The sequence below is a fragment of the Zonotrichia albicollis genome, chromosome 30 (assembly GCF_047830755.1).
Source record: "Zonotrichia albicollis isolate bZonAlb1 chromosome 30, bZonAlb1.hap1, whole genome shotgun sequence".
NCBI classification, from domain to species: Eukaryota; Metazoa; Chordata; class Aves; order Passeriformes; family Passerellidae; genus Zonotrichia; species Zonotrichia albicollis.
This window is the reverse complement of record NC_133848.1, coordinates 4,580,797-4,597,456: the sequence shown is the minus strand read 5'-3', so window position 1 is coordinate 4,597,456 and position 16,660 is coordinate 4,580,797. Positions and strand designations below refer to the sequence as shown.

Below are 16,660 nucleotides of genomic sequence, written 5' to 3'. Positions count from 1 at the left end.
GTGTGCAAGCGGGGCTGAGTGTGCAAAGGGGGGTGGCAGTGTCCGGGGGTGTCCGTGCCAGCCCCCCCGCGCTGTTGGGGACCCGGAGCAGCCGCCTCGGTCCCCGCTCGGTCGCTGTCACATCCCGTGAGCGTCACATGAGTCACGGCCGGGGGCTGGGCTGGCACCGGGGCTGAGCCGCGACAGCGGGGACAGGGCTGGGGACAGCGGTGACAGCAATGGATGAGGCTGGGGACAGTTGTGACACCAAGGACTGAGACTGGGGACAGTGGTGGCTGAGGCTGGGGACATTTGTGACTTGAGCAGCTGAGCTTGGGGACACTGGTGACACCTGTGGATGAGTCTGGGGACATCTGTGACACCAGGGACTGAGGCTGGGGACACCGGTGACACCAATGGATGAGGCTGGGGACAGTTGTGACACTGCTGGCTGAGGCTGGGGACATTTGTGACACCAAGGACTGAGGCTGGTGACAGTGGTGGCTGAGGCTGGGGACATTTGTGACACCAGGGGTTGAGGCTGGGGACATTGATGACACCAAGAACTGAGGCTGGGGACAGCGATGACAGCAATGGATGAGGCTGGGGACAGTTGTGACACCAAGAACTGAGGCTGGTGACAGTGGTGGCTGAGGCTGGGGACATTTGTGACTTGAGCAGCTGAGCTTGGGGACACTTGAGACACCAGTAGATGATTCTGGGGACAACTGTGAACACCAGGGACTGAGGCTGGGGACAGTTGTGACTTGAGCAGCTGAGGCTGGGGACAACTGTGACACCTGTGGATGAGTCTGGGCTGGCACTGGGGACAGCCCAGGGAACTCATGACACTGGTGGCTGAGGCTGGGGACACTGGTGACACCAAGGATTGATGTTGGGGACACTGGTGACATCAGGGATTGAGGCTGGGGACACTTGTGACACTTGTGGCTGAGTCACCTGTCACACGTAGCACGAGTGGCTGAGAGCAGGAGCACTCGTGTCACCCACGGCTCTGTCCCATGTCACTCCTGTCACCCAGGGCAGTGTCCCCTGTCCCTCACACCCCGTGTCCCCCAGCCATGGCCGTGTCCTCTGTCCCTCATGTCACCCCTGTCCCAGTCCCAGTCCCCTGTCCCCAGCTGTGGCCATGTCCCTCATGTCACCCCTGTCCCCGGCCATGTCCCCCATGTCCCTCATGTCCTCCATGTCACCCTTGTCCCCAGCCACAGCCATGTCCTCCAAGTCCCATGTCCCTCCTGTCCCCAGCCATGGTCAAGTCCCGTGTCCCTCATGTCCCTAAGTGTCCCTCATAGACCACGTTCCATGTCCCCATGTCCCTGATGTTCCTAGCCATGTCCCCATGTCCCTGATGTCCCCTGTGTCCCCAGCCATGTCCCCATGTCCCTTTTGTCCCCAGCCATGGCCGAGTACCGCAGTCTGCTGGAGGAGCTGGCCCAGCACAGCCATGCCCCCATGTCCCCATGTCCCCCATGTCCACATGTCCCCGATGTCCCCGTGTCCCCAGCCATGTCCCTGATGTCCCTGTGGTCCCTGTGTCCCCGTGTCCCCAATGTCCCCAGCCATGGCCAAGTACCGCAGTCTGCTGGAGGAGCTGGCCCAGCACAGCCATGTCCCCATGTCCCTGTGTCCCCAGCCATGTCCCCATGTCCCTGATGTCCCCTGTGTCCATGGCCATGTCCCCCATGTCCCTGTGTCCCTTTTGTCCCCATGTCCCCCCATGTCCTTTTTGTCCCCAGCAATGGCCAAGTACCGCAGTCTGCTGGAGGAGCTGGCCCAGAACGGCCATGTCCCCATGTCCCTCATGTCCCTGTGTCCCTTTTGTCCCCATGTCCCTTTTGTCCCCAGCCATGTCCCCATGTCCCCATGTCCCTTTTGTCCCCAGCCATGTCCCCATGTCCCTTTTGTCCCCAGCCATGGCCGAGTACCGCAGTCTGCTGGAGGAGCTGGCCCAGAACATCACGGCTGAGGACCTGGAGCAGCTCAAGTCCGCGTGTCGCGAGGACATCCCCAGCGGGGAGGGTGACGCCATCGCCACCGGCCACCACTGGTTCGCCTTCCTGGAGCGCCACAGCAAGCTGGACCGAGGTGTGACACCCGTGCCACCGCCGGCACTGTCCCCTCCCTGTGCCACCTCCGGCACTGTCCCCTCCCCGTGCCACCACCGGCACTGTCCCCTCCCCGCGCCCCGGGGCTGCTCCTGCCCTGGGATGGTCCCACCCTGATCCCCTGAGCCCTGGCCCTGTCCCTGTCCCCATCACCTGAGCTCTGTCCCTGTCCCCTCTCCCCGTCCCCATCACCTGAGCCCTGGCCCTGTCCCCGTCCAGATCCTGTCCCCATCCCATCCTTCCCTCTCCCCATCTCTGTCCCCATCCTGTCCCTCCCATGTCCTCTGTCCCCATCCCTGTCCCCATCGTGTCCCTCCCCTGTCCTCTGTCCCCCTGCTTGTCCCTATCTCCATCCCTGTCCCCTCCTTGTCCCCATCCCTGTCCCCTCCCCTGTCCCCATCCCTATCCCCTCCCCATCCCTGTCCCACTCCCATCCTTGTCCTCTCCCCGTCCCTGTCCCTTTCCTGTCCCCATCCTTGTCCCTCCCCTGTCCCCTCATCCCCATCCCTGTCCCTATCCCTTCCCTCCCCTGCCCCCATCCCAGTCCCCTCCTTGTCCCTTTCCTGTCCCATCCTTGTCCCTCCCCTGTCCCCATCCTTGTCCCCATCGCTGTCCCCTCCTTGTCCCCATCCTGTCCCTCCTTGTCCCCATCCCTGTCCCCTCCTTGTCCCCATCCTTGTCCCCATCCCGTCCCTCCTTGTCCCATCCCTGTCCCCACCCTGTCCCTCCCTGTCCCCTCCCCGCGCCCTCCGGGCCCCGCGGCCGCAGCAGCGCGGGTGGCCCGAGCCCAGCACGTGTCCCGTGTGTGTCCCGTGTGTGTCCCGTGTGTGTCCCCGCGCTGTCCCCGCGCTGTCCCCGTGTCACAGACAACCTGTCCTACATCGAGCACATCTTCGAGATCTCGCGCCGGCCGGACCTGCTGACCAAGGTGGTGCAGTACCGCACGCAGGTGCTCAAGATCTCCGAGGAGGACGAGGTGGACACCAAGCTCACCCGCATCCCCAGCGCCAAGAAGTACAAGGGTGAGAGGGGACGGGGACACGGGGACACGGGGACAGCGGGGACAGGCAGGGATGTCACCCAGGGACAGGCGGGGACGGGGACAGGGACACAAGGGGATGTCACCCAGGGACAGGAGGGGATGGGGACAGGGACACAAGGGGATGTCACCCAGGGACAGGAGGGATGGGGACAGGGACGGGCAGGGATGTCACCCAGGGACAGGCGGGGACGGGGGACAGGGACAAGGACAGGGGCAAGGACAAGGACAGGGACAGCAGGGACGGGGACAGATGGGGATGGGGACAGGGACACAAGGGGATGTCACCCAGGGACAAGCGAGAATGGGGACAGGGACACAAGGGGATGTCACCCAGGGACAGGCGGGGATGGGGACTGGGACACAAGGGGATGTCACCCAGGGACAGGGACACAAGGGGATGTCACCCAGGGACAGGAGGGGATGGGGACAGGGACAGGGACAGGGACACAAGGGGATGTCACCCAGGGACAGGCGAGGATGGGGACGGGGACACAAGGGGATGTCACCCAGGGACAGGAGGGGACGGGGATGGGGACACAAGGGGATGTCACCCAGGGACAGGCAGGGATGGGGACAGGGACAGCAGGGACGGGGACAGCTGGGGATGTCACCCAGGGACAGCCGGGGACAGGGACAGATGGGGATGGGGACAGGAACACAAGGGGATGTCACCCAGGACAAGCGAGGATGGGGACAGGGACACAAGGGGATGTCACCCAGGGACAGCGACAGTGACAGGGACAGCGGGGACAGGGACACACTGGGATGGGGACAGCCGGGAATGGCCAGGGATGGGGATGGGGACAGGGACAGCCAGGGACAGGCAGGGATAGCTGGGGATGGAGACAGGGACACAAGGGGATGTCACCCAGGGACAGGCAGGGATGGGGACAGGGACAAGGACAGGGACAGCAGGGACGGGGACAGCCGGGGATGTCACCCAGGGACAGCCGGGGACAGGGACAGATGGGGATGGGGACAGGGACACAAGGGGATGTCACCCAGGGACAGGCGGGGACGGGGATGGGGACACAAGGGCTGTCACCCAGGGACAGGCAGGGACGGGGACAGGGACACAAGGGGATGTCACCCAGGACAGGTGGGGATGGGACAGTGACAGTGACAGGGACAGCGGGGACAGGGACACACTGGGATGGGGACAGCCGGGAATGGCCAGGGATGGGGATGGGGACAGTCAGGGACAGCCAGGGACAGGGACAGGCAAGGATAGCTGGGGATGGAGACAGGGACAAGGACAGGGACAAGGACAGGGACAGCAGGGACGGGGACAGCCGGGGATGTCACCCAGGGACAGGGACAGCAGGGACGGGGATGGGGACAGGGACACAAGGGGATGTCACCCAGGACAGGAGAGCATGGGGACGGGGACAGGCAGGGACAGGAAATGATTGGGTGGGGACAGCAGGGACAGGGACAGATGGGGACAGGGACGGGCGGGGATGTCACCCAGGGACAGGAGGGGATGGGGAGAGCGGGGACAGGGATGGGGACAGCCGGGATGGGGACAGGGACAAGGACAGGCAGGGATGGGGACACCCAGAGACAGCCGGGGATGGGGACAGGGACAGGCAGGGAGAGCCGGGATGTCACCCAGGGACGGGGACAGCCGGGGACGGGGACAGCCAGGCACTCCCAGAGCCAGGAACTGTCATTGTCCCCAAGCAGGGACAGCGACCCCTCCCCAGTTACCCCAGGGCTGGGACAGGGACCCCAAGGCGGGGAAAATGAAATCCTGGAAAGTTTGGGGACCCCCGGGCAGGGTTGGGGACCCCCCCCCAATTATCCCAAAGCTGTGCCAGGGACCCCCAAGGGAAGAAAAGACCCCCTAGGAAAGGTTGGGGACACCTGGGCAGGTTTGGGGACCCCAGGAGGGGTTGGGCACCCCTAGGAAGGGCTGGGGACATCCAGAAAGGGTTGGGGACCCCCAGGGAGGATTGGGGACCCCCACCCCCATTATCCCAAAGCTGGGACAGGGACCCCAAGGGGGCATAAAAGACCCCCCCCAGGGAGGGCTGGGGACCCCTGGGCAGATTTGGGGACCCCCAGGGAGGGCTGGGGACCCCTGGGCAGATTTGGGGACCCCCAGGAAAGGGCTGGGGACCCCAGGAGGGGTTGGGGACATCCAGAAAGGGTTGGGGACCCCCCCCCATTATCCCATAGCTGTGATAGGAATAAAAGACGACCCCCCCCCAGGAGGGGTTGGGGACCCCCGGGCAGATTTGGGGACCCCCAGGGAGAGTTGGGGATCCCCTGGGCAGATTTGGGGACCCCCAGGAAGGGCTGGGGACCCCCAGGAGGGTTTGGGGACATCCAGAAAGGGTTGGGGACCCCCCTCCATTATCCCATAGCTGTGATAGGGATAAAAGACCCCCCCAGGGAGGGCTGGGGACCCCCGGGCAGATTTGGGGACCCCTAAGAAGGGTTGGGGACCCCCACCCCCATTATCCCAAAGCTGGGACAGGGACCCCAAGGGGCATAAAAGACCCCCCCCAGGGAGGGCTGGGGACCCCCGGGCAGATTTTGGGACCCCCAGGAAAGGGCTGGGGACCCCTGGGCTGGTTTCGGGACATCCAGAAAGGGTTGGGGAACCCCTCCCCCCTTATCCCAAAGCTGTGTCAGGGATAAAAGACCCCCCCAGGAGGGGTTGGGGACCCCCAGGGAGGTTTGGGGACCCCCAGGAGGGGTTGGGGACCCCTGGGGAGATTTGGGGACCCCAAGGAAGGGCTGGGGACCCCTGGGCTGGTTTGGGGACATCCAGAAAGGGTTGGGGAACCCCCCCCTCCATTATCCCAAAGCTGTGACAGGGATAAAAGACCCCCCCCAGGAGGGGTTGGGGACCCCCAGGGAGGTTTGGGGACCCCCAGGAGGGGTTGGGGACCCTCTGTGGGGTGTGTGGGGGGGGGGGGTGACACCCCCAGCCCCCCCCTGACCCCCCCCGTGTCGCCCCCTCCCCAGACATCATCCGGCAGCCCTCGGAGGAGGAGATCATCAAACTGGCCCCCCCCCCCGAAAAAGGCCTGAGCGGCTCCAGGACCCCCCCCCCGCACCCCCCCAGAGCCCCCTCCCCACTCTGCACCCCTGGGGGGGGGGGAGGGGCTGAACCCCCCTGCCCCCAAAATAGGGGAGGGGGGAATTGGGGTGGAGGGGGGGTGAAATTCCCATGGGACCCCCACCCCAAAAAAGGCCTCGATTTGAGGGGGGGGAGGGATGGGGACCCCCCCTCATTGTGGGTAAGTTGAGGGGGGGGACATAAAAAATGGGACCACCCCCCCCCTAAAAATACCAATTTAGGGGGGTTAAAATTATTGGGACCCCCCACCAATTAAATTTTGGGGTCACAGGGACCACCCAATGCAATTTGGGGGGGGTTAAAATTATTGGGACACCCCCCATTAAATTTTGGGGTCACAGGGACCACCCAATGCAATTTGGGGGGGTTAAAATTATTGGGACCCCCCCCAATTAAATTTTGGGGTCACAGGGACCACCCAATCCCAATTGGGGGGGTTAAAAGTATTGGGACCCCCCCCAATTAAATTTTGGGGTCCCCTAATTTGAGGGGGGGGTCTGTGACAGAGACTGAGACCCCCCCACCTCAATTTTGGGGGTCACAGACATTGGGATGTCCCCACCCCAATTTTGGGGGGTCACAGACATTGGGATGCCCCCACCCCAATTTTGGGGGGTCACAAGCACCGGGACCCCCCCCAAATTTTGGGGGGGGGGGCACAGGAGGGCAGGGGGAGGTCGGGAGGGCGCCGAGGTCGGGGCTGATTTTGGGGGGGGGTCTTGGACCCCCCCAGGAAGGACAAGGAGGGGACAAGGAGGTGACAAAAGGGAGGGGGGACAGTGAGAGGTGACCCCCCCAAAAATTGGGGGAAAAAATCCCAAAATTGGAGGAAAAAACCCCAAATTTTCCCTTTATTTTTTGGGGGGGCAGCAAAATATGACCCCCAAATTGAGGAACCCCCCTAAAAATCCCATTTTTAGGAAGTGGTGACCCCTCAAAATTGTGGGGGAAAACCCCAAAATTGGGAAAAAAAACCCCCCAAAATTCCAATTTTTGGGGCGGGGGACAAAGTGGTGACCCCACAAAATTGGGGGAAAAACCCCCAAACTTCCAATTTTTGGGGTGGGGGACAAAGTGGTGACAACCCAAAATCTCTTTTTGGGGGGGAGGCTGAAAGTGGTGACCCCCCCAAAATTGAGGAAAACCCCCCAAAATTGAGGGAAAAACCCCCAAAATTGAGGGAAAATTTCCCATTTTTTGGGTGATGGGCAGCAAAAAAATGACCCCTAAAATTGGGAAAAAAAAAAAAAAAACAAAAATCCCAATTTTTTAAGGGGGGGCACTCTGGCCGCCCACCCCCATAAATATTTTTTTTGGAGCGGTCCTCCCATTACCAAACTGGGAAGGAGGAGCTACCAAACTGGGCTGGGGGGGGGGAATTTTTGGGGTTCAGGTTTAGTTACTAACCCAGGGTGGGTGGGGGGGAGCCAGCAGAGTTAATTAAATGTTAATTAATTAATATATTTTATTTAATAAAAGCTAAAACCCGCAGCAGCCACCGGCTCGTGTGTCCCCCTCCCCAAATTGATCCCCCCCTCCTCAAATTGTCCCCCTCTCCCTTTATTTATTGTCCCCAAATCTTTGTGAAAAAACGCTGGATTTGGTTCAAATTGATGTTTTTGAACCCTCCTCGATGTCCAGATGGGATGGGGGGGACCCAGGGGTGTCCCCAACCCCTCTGGGGGGGTCTCTGGGTGTCTCCCCCTCCCCAAATTCCCTCCCTTCCCCTTCCCCTCAGACCGTGCTGACTGTGTATTGATAAAGATGGAAAAAAGCTGCTCTGTGCGAGGGATTTTGAGGGAAAAATCTGGGGAAAAAGGGTAAAAATCCAACTGGGAAAAGGTTCAAGGGGGTTGGGAGAGAAATTTTGGGGAGTCTGGGGTTCGTTGAGTCGGTTTTTATTGCATTTATATATAATATATATCCCAACTTTTACAGCTCTGCCAGGGAGAACTCCCAGGCCCATTTGGTTTTTTAATACAATATAAAATTAGGCCTCTAAACAGGGAAATTTTTGGGGGGTTTTTTTTTCTCCCCCCCCAAAAAACCCCCCCTGAACCCCCCCCGCCCCGAGAAAAGAAATGGGAAATTAAAGGAGGTTTTTTTTTTTTGTTTTTTTGGGGGGGTTTTGGGGGTTTTTGGGGGGGTAAAAGGGGCCAAACCAAGTGCAAATCACGGCTATGTACAGAGGGAGGGAGACCCCCCCTGGGAAATGGGGAAAAATGGGGGAAAAATGGGAAAAAAAAGGGGGTGAAAAGTGGTGGGGGTTGGGGGGGAAAAAGAGGAAAAAAAGTGTGGGGGAATGGTGGGAAAAAAAGGGAAAAGTGTGGGGGAAAAAAAAAGAGAAAAGGGGGGAAAAATGGGAAAAATGTGGGAAAGAAAAATGGAGAAAAAAAGGGGGGAAATGGAGGGAAAAAATGGGGAAAAATGAGGAAAAAATGAGGAAAAATGAGGGAAAAATGAGGAGAAATGAGGAAAAATGAGGAAAACATGAGGAGAAAAGAGGGAAAATGAGGAAAAAGGGGTGGGACCCCCCCCCATTCCCAAAAAGGGGGTGCTTGAAGAGCTTAAGGGGTGGGATTGGGGTCCCAAAAAAACTGGGGAGGGGGGGTAATAAAAAATCCCCCCCTGGACCCCCCCAAAGTGAGGGGGTGACCCCAAAAAAGGGGGAAAAAAAGGGGAAGGGGACCCCAAAAAAGGGGGAAACTGGGAATTGGGGAGGGGGCTGAACAAGGTCAATACAAAGCTCCAGGTGTTAGTGGGGTGGGGCCCCCCCGGTTTGGGGTTTTTGGGGGGTTTTGGGGGTTTTGGGGGGCTCACGAGGGCATGCACTGCACCCGGTCCGGCCCCTCCTCCTCATCGTCAGAGGTGTCCGAGGAGCTCCCGGAATCGTCCGAGGGGGAATCGGCCCCGGGCTCCCGGCGGCGCTGCGGGAACGGAGAAATAACGGGGTGAGAAATGGGGAAATGGGGGAGAAATGGGGTCAGGAACGGGGAAAACGAGGCAGAAATGGGGTTAGAAATGGGGGAAATGGGGGAGATAACGGGGTGAGAAATGGGGGAATGGGGGAGAAATAACGGGGTGAGAAACGGGGAAATGGGGGAGAAATAACGGGGTGAGAAATGGGGAAATGGGGCAGAAATGGGGGAATGGGGAGAGAAATAATGGGGTGAGAAATGGGGAAAACGGGTCAGAAATGGGGTGAGAAATGGGGCAGAAATGGGGGAAATGGGGTCAGGAATGGGGTGAGAAATGGGGGAAATGGGGGAGAAATGGGGTTGGAAATGGGGTGAGAAATGGGGAGAAATAATGGGGTTAGAAACGGGGAAAATGGGGCAGGAATAATGGGGTTAGAAATGGGGAAATGGGGGAGAAATAAGGGGTGAGAAATGGGGGAAATGGGGCAGGAATGGGGTTAGAAATGGGGTCAGGAATGGGAAAAATGGGGCAGGAATGGGGTTGGAAATGGGGGAAATCGGGCAGGAATAATGGGGTGAGAAATGGGGGAAATGGGGCAGGAATAATGGGGTGAGAAATGGGGAAATGGGGCAGAAATGGGGTGAGAAATGGGGTTAGAAATGGGGAAAACGGGGTAGGAATAACGGGGTAAGAAATGGGAATTGGGGGAGATAACGGGGTGAAAAATGGAGAAATGGGGCAGAAATAATGGGGTGAGAAATGGGGGAAATGGGGGAGAAATAATGGGGTGAGAAATGGGGAAATGGGGGAGAAATGGGGTTAGAAATGGGGAAATGGGGCTGGAATAATGGGGTGAGAAATGGGGTCAGGAATAGGGGAAACAGGGAGAGATAATGGGGTGAGAAAGCGGTCAGGAAATGCGTGAGAAATGGGGGAAAAGGGGCAGAAATAATGGGGTCAGGAATGGGGAAAACGGGGCAGAAATGGGGTTAGAAATGGGGGAAATGGAGCAGGAATAATGGGGTGAGAAATGGGGAATTGGGGGAGAAATAACGGGGTGAGAAATGGAGAAATGGGGGACAAATAATGGGGTTAGAAATGGGGGAAATGGGGGAGATAACGGGGTGAAAAATGGGGTCAGGAATGGGGAAATGGGGCAGGAACAATGGGGTGAGGAATGGGGTCAGGAATGGGGAAAACAGGGCAGAAATGGGGGTTAGAAATGGGGTGAGAAATGGGGCAGGAACAATGGGGTGAGAAATGGGGTTAGAAATGGGGAAATGGGGCAGGAATAATGGGGTGAGAAATGGGATCAGAAATGGGGTCAGGAATGGGGAAATGGGGGAGATAACGGGGTGAAAAATGGAGAAATGGGGTAAGAATAATGGGGTAAGAAATGGGGAAATGGAGCAGGAATAATGGGGTTAGAAATGGGGTGAGAAATGAGGAAATGGGGCAGGAATGGGGTGAGAAATGGGGGAAATAGGGGAGATAACGGGGTGAGAAATGGGGTTAGAAATGGGGAATTGGGGCAGGAATAACGGGGTGAGAAATGGGAATTGGGGGAGAAATAATGGGGTGAGAAATGGGGGAATGGGGCAGGAATGGGGTTGGAAATGGGGGAATGGGGCAGGAACAATGAGGTGAGAAATGGGGAAATAGGGCAGGAATAATGGGGTAATAAATGGGGAAATGGGGCAGAAATAATGGGGTGAGAAATGGCGAATTGGGGGACAAATAATGGGGTTAGAAATGGGGGAAATGGGGGAGATAACGGGGTGAAAAATGGGGTCAGGAATGGGGAAATGGGGCAGGAACAATGGGGTGAGGAATGGGGTCAGAAATGGGGAAATGGGGGAGATAACGGGGTGAAAAATGGAGAAATGGGGTAAGAATAATGGGGTTAGAAATGGGGAAATGGAGCAGGAATAATGGGGTGAGAAATGGGGAAAACAGGGCAGAAATGGGGTTGGAAATGGGGTGAGAAATGGGGAAATGGGGCAGGAATGAGAAAACGGGGGCAGAAATGGGGTCAGGAATGGGGGAATGGGGGCAGAAGTGGGGAAAAGGGAAAAATGGGGTCAGGAACAGGGAAAAGGGTCAGAAATGGGGTCAGAAATGGGAGAAATGGGGGCAGAAATAGGGCCAGGAATGGGGAAAAGGGGTCAGACACGGGATCACAAAAGGAGGAAATGGGGTCAGGAATTGAGTCAGAAACGGGGTCAGGAATGGGAGAAATGGGAAAATGGGGGCAGCAACGGGGTCAGAAATGAGGGAAATAATGGGTCAGAAAAGGGAAAAGCGGGAAGAAAAAGTGGGAAAAGAGGTGGGAAAAAAAGCAGGGAAAAACGGGGAAAAGTGGGAAAAAAGGGAAAAGGTCCATCCTGGCCACCCCAAAGCAGGAGAGCCAGGAGTTCCCAGCAGAGGAAATTCAGGACGGGGCCATTCCCAGCACAGGCATTTCCCTTCCCTGCAGGAAACATCTGGAAAAATCCGCCAGGATCCCGGGGAAAATCGGCCAAATTTGGGATCCTGCCTGGGAAACGGGAACGGGAGCATCCCGCTGCTTTTGGGGTCAGAACAGAGGGAAAAGGGGAGGAATAAAGGGGGAAAAATGGGAATTTGGGGAATGGAAATAGGGTTGGGAATGGGGGTGAGGCCCCAGGAGTTCACCTGGGGGGAAAAAAATGGGAATTTTGGGAAAAATGAGGATTTTGGGAATGGGGGTGAGGCTCCAGGCAGTTCAGCTGGGAAAAAAATGGGAGAAAAATGGGAAAAAAAGGGGAAAAAAAAGGGGGAAAAGAGGGGAAAAAAGGAGGGGAAAAGAGGGAAAAAAGGGGGAAAAAAGGAGGGAAAAGTGGGAAAAAAGATGGAAAAGTGGGAAAAAAGGGGGCAAAGCAGAGGAGGAGCAGGGGGTACCCGGTGGTGGCGGCGCTGGCGCAGGTGGTGCATGAGGAACCAGAGCATGTGGCTGTCGAACATGTCCGTGTGGTGCAGGCTGTCCTCGTCCCGCTCCACCTTGTTCTTCTTGATCACCTGGGCATGGGAAAAGGGAAAAATTCCAGGGAAAATGGGCTCACATTCCGTGGGAATTCCCAGGGAAATTCCCAGGGAAATCTGGGTTGTATTCTGTGGGAATCGCGGGTGAAATTCCATGGAAATCTTGGGTGATATTCAAGGGAAATCCTGGGTTGGATTCAACAGAAAACCAATGTTGTAATCCATGGGGATCCTGGGTTATATTCCATGGAAATTCCCAGGGAAATTCCATGGGAAACCTGAGTCATATTCCATGGAATTCCTGGGTCATATTCCATGGAATTCCTGGGTCATATTCCATGGGGATCCTGGGTCATATTCCATGGAAAACCCAGGACATATTCCATGGAAATCCTGGGTTATATTCCATGGGAATCCCGGGTTATATTCCATGGGAATCCCGGGTTATATTCCATGGAAATCCTGGGTTATATTCCATGGAAATCCCTGGTCACCATCCACAGAAAACCCGGGTGACATTCCAAGGAAAACCCGGGTCAGATTCCATGGAAATCTCGGGACACATTCCATGGAAAACCCGGGTCAGATTCCATAGAAAACCTGGGATATATTCCATGGAAAACCTGGGATATATTCCATGGAAAACCTGAGTCACATTCCATGGATAACCCAGGTCAGATTCCATGGAAATCTTGGGTCATAGTCCATGGAAAACCCGGGTCAGATTCCATGGAAAACCCGGGACACATTCCATGGAAAACTCGGGTCACAGTCCAGGGAAATCCCTGGGGACATTCCATGGAAATCCCAGGTCAGATTCCATGGGGATCCCAGGTCACATTATATGAAAATCCTGGATCACATTCCATGGGAATCCCGGGTCATATTCCACAGAAAACACGGGTCATGTTCCATGGGAATTCTGGGATATATTCCATGGAAAACCTGGGATATATTCCATGGGAATCCTGGGTCACAGTCCATGGAAAACCCAGGACACATTCCATGGAAACCCTGGGTCAGATTCCACGGAAATCCTGGGATATATTCCATGGAAAACCTGGGTCAGATTCCATGGGAATCTCAGGACACGTTCCATGGAAAACCCGGGTCAGATTCCATGGAAAACTCAGGTCAGATTCCACGGAAATCCTGGGATATATTCCATGTAAATCCTGGGTCATATTCCATGAAAATCCCGGGTCAGAATCCCAGGAAAATCCCAGGAAATCCCAGGAAATCCCAGGAAATCCTGGGAAAATCCCAGGAAAATCCCAGGAATATCCCAGGAAATCCCAGGAAAATCCCAGGAAAATCCCAGGAATATCCCAGGGAAATCCCAGGAAATCCCAGGAAAATCCCAGGAATATCCCAGGAAATCCCAGGAAAATCCCAGGAATATCCCAGGAATATCCCAGAAATATCCCAAGAAAATCCCAGAAAATCCCAGAAAATCCCAGGAAAATCCCAGGAAATCCCAGGAATATCCCAGGAAATCCCAGGAAATCCCAGGAAAATCCCAGGAAATCCCAGGAATATCCCAGAAATATCCCAGGAAATCCCAGGAATTCCCAGGAAATCCCAGGAAATCCCAGGAATATCCCTGGAAATCCCAGAAAATCCCAGGAAATCCCAGGAATATCCCAGAAATATCTCAGGAAATCCCAGGAAATCCCAGGAAATCCCAGGAAAATCCCAGGAAAATCCCAGGAAATCCCAGGAAATCCCGGAAAATCCCAGGAAATCCTGGAAAATCCCAGGAATTCCCACCCTCACCTCCTTGAGGCCGCGCAGCTCCGTGGGCGCCTCGGCCGTGGGTGCCCAAATCTTCACGTCGTGGTCCAGCCCACTGGTGGCCAGCACGGGCAGGTGCGGGTGGGGCTCCAGGCAGTTCACCTGGGGAAATGGGAAAAATTGGGAAAAAATGAGGATTTTGGGAATGGGGGTGAGGCTCCAGGGAGGTCACCTGGGAAAAATGGGGAAAAAATGGGATATCGGGAATGGGAATGGGAGGGAATGGGATTGGGAATGGGGGTGAGGCCCCAGGCAGTTCACCTGGGAAAAATGGGGCAAAAATTGGGATTTTGGGAAAAATGGGGATTTTGGGAAAAATGGGGATTTTAGGAATGGGAATGGGGGTGAGGCTCCAGGCAGTTCACCTGGGGAAAAAAATGGGAATTTTGGGAAAAAATGAGGATTTTGGGATCAGGAATGGGATTGGGAATGGGACTGGGAATGGGGGTGAGACCCCAGGCAGTTCACCTGGGGGGGAAATGGGAATTTTGGGAAAAAATGAGGATTTTGGGATCAGGAATGGGGTTGGGAATGGGATTGGGAATGGGACTGGGAATGAGGGTGAGGCTCCAGGCAGTTCACCTGGGGGAAATGGGGAAAAAATGGGAATTTTGGGAAAAAATGAGGATTTTGGGAATGGGGGTGATGCTCCAGGCAGTTCAGCTGGGAAAAATTGGGAAAAAATGGGAAAAATGGGGATTTGGGAATGGGAATGGGATTGGGAATGGGGGTGAGGCTCCAGGCAGTTCAGCTGGGGAAAAACGGGGAAAAAATGGGAATTGTGGGATCAGGAATGGGATTGGGAATGGGATTGGGAATGGGGGTGAGACCCCAGGAGTTCACCTGGGGGAAGAAAATGGGAATTTTGGGGAAAAATGGGGATTTAGGGAATGGGGGTGAGGCAGTTCAGCTGGGAAAAAATGGGAAAAATGGGGATACTGGGAAAGGCAATGAGGGTGAGGCTCCAGGCAGGTCATCTGGGAAAAAATGGGGAAAAATGGGAAAAATGGGGATTTGGAGAATGGGAATGGGATTGGGAATGGGGGTGAGACCCCAGGCAGTTCACCTGGGGGGGAAATGGGAATTTTGGGAAAAAATGAGGATTTTGTGATCAGGAATGGGATTGGGAATGGGACTGGGAATGGGGGTGAGACCCCAGGCAGTTCAGCTGGGAAAAATGGGGCAAAAATTGGGATTTTGGGAAAAATGGGAATTTTGGGAAAAAATGGGGATTTTGGGAATGGGGGTGAGGCTCCAGGCAGTTCAGCTGGGAAAAATTGGGAAAAAATGGGAAAAATGGGGATACTGGGAATGGCAATGGAATTGGGAATGAGGGTGGGGCTCCAGGCAGTTCAGCTGGGGGGAAAAAATGGGGAAAAAATGGGAAAAATGGGGATTTGGGGATCAGGAATGGGGTTGGGAATGGGGGTGGGGCTCCAGGCAGTTCACCTGGGGAAAATGGGGAAAAAATGGGAATTTTGGGAAAAAATGGGGATTTGGGGAATGGGGGTGAGGCCCCAGGCAGGTCACCTGGGGGGAAAAAATGGGAATTTTGGGAAAAAATGAGGATTTTGGGATCAGGAATGGGATTGGGAATGAGACTGGGAATGGGGGTGAAGCTCCAGGCAGTTCACCTGGGGAAAAATGGGGAAAAATGGGAAAAATGGGGATTTGGAGAATGGGAATGGGATTGGGAATGGGGGTGGGGCTCTAGGCAGTTCACCTGGGGAAAATGGGGAAAAAATGGGAATTGTGGGATCAGGAATGGGATTGGGAATGGGGGTGAGACCCCAGGCAGTTCAGCTGGGAAAAAATGGGAATTTTGGGAAAAAATGAGCATTTTGGGATCAGGAATGGGGTTGGGAATGGGATTGGAAATGGGATTGGGAATGAGGGTGAGGCTCCAGGCAGTTCATCTGGGGGGGAAATGGGAATTTTGGGAAAAATGGGGATACTGGGAATGGCAATGGGGGTGAGGCTCCAGGCAGGTCACCTGGGGAAAAATGGGGAAAAAATGGGAATTTTGGGAAAAAATGGGGATTTTGGGATCAGGAATGGGGTTGGGAATGAGACTGGGAATGGGGGTGAGGCTCCAGGCAGTTCAGCTGGGGAAAAACAGGGAAAAAATGGGAATTGTGGGATCAGGAATGGGACTGGGAATGGGGGTGAGGCTCCAGGCAGTTCAGCTGGGGGGAAATGGGGTGAGAAAATGGAAAAAAAAGGGGAAAAAAGGGGGGAAAAGAAGGGAAAAAAAGGGGGGGAAAGGAGGGGAAAAGGAGGGAAAAAAGAGGGGAAAAAAAGGGGGAAAAAGGGGAAAAAAGGGGGAAAAAAGGGGGAAAAAAGGGGGAAAAAAGGGGGAAAAAGGGGGAAAAAGGGGGAAAAAAGGGGGAAAAAAGGGGGAAAAAGGGAAGAGGGGAAAAAGGGGAAAAAAGGGGGAAAAAGGAGGAAAAAAGGGGAAAAGGCCCATCCTGGCCACCCCAAAGCAGGAGAGCCAGGAGTTCCCAGCAGAGGAAATTCAGGATGGGGCCATTCCCAGCACAGGCATTTCCCTTTCCTGCAGGAAACATCTGGAAAAATCCGCCAGGATCCCGGGAAAATCGGCCAAATTTGGGATCCTGCCTGGGAAACGGGAACGGGACCATCCCGCTGCTTTTGGGGTCAGAACAGAGGGAAAAGGGGAGGAATAAAGGGGAAAAATGGGAATTT

At 55.7% G+C, this 16,660-nt stretch overlaps 2 protein-coding genes and 1 long non-coding RNA gene across 5 annotated transcripts in view; 2 read left to right on the top strand and 1 right to left on the bottom strand.

Annotated features, from left to right (window-relative positions):
* PEA15 (proliferation and apoptosis adaptor protein 15) overlaps window positions 1–8,507 on the top strand; it is a 13,305-nt gene extending 4,798 nt beyond the window's left edge. The window contains exons 2-4 of one of the 2 annotated variants that reach the window (XM_074529414.1): window positions 1,915–2,088; window positions 2,975–3,130; window positions 6,127–8,507. In XM_074529414.1, the coding sequence (XP_074385515.1) occupies window positions 1,917–2,088; window positions 2,975–3,130; window positions 6,127–6,410 (612 nt within the window). In that variant the 5' untranslated portion in view covers window positions 1,915–1,916 and the 3' untranslated portion in view covers window positions 6,411–8,507. The other variant, XR_012577345.1, reaches the window with a different exon arrangement.
* Window positions 7,246–16,660, bottom strand: part of DCAF8 (DDB1 and CUL4 associated factor 8) — a 35,357-nt gene continuing 25,942 nt past the window's right edge. For both annotated transcript variants that reach the window (XM_074529401.1, XM_074529400.1), the window contains exons 13-15: window positions 13,937–14,056; window positions 12,080–12,196; window positions 7,246–9,168 (exon numbers count right to left, since the gene is read on the bottom strand). In XM_074529401.1, coding sequence (XP_074385502.1) covers window positions 9,058–9,168; window positions 12,080–12,196; window positions 13,937–14,056 — 348 coding nt within the window. In that variant the 3' untranslated portion in view covers window positions 7,246–9,057. The remainder of the gene's footprint in view (window positions 9,169–12,079; window positions 12,197–13,936; window positions 14,057–16,660) is intronic.
* Window positions 9,061–16,660, top strand: LOC141725553 (uncharacterized). Its single transcript, XR_012577346.1, has 3 exons — window positions 9,061–9,192; window positions 11,637–11,734; window positions 16,515–16,660. It is a non-coding gene; the product is annotated as an uncharacterized LOC141725553 (long non-coding RNA).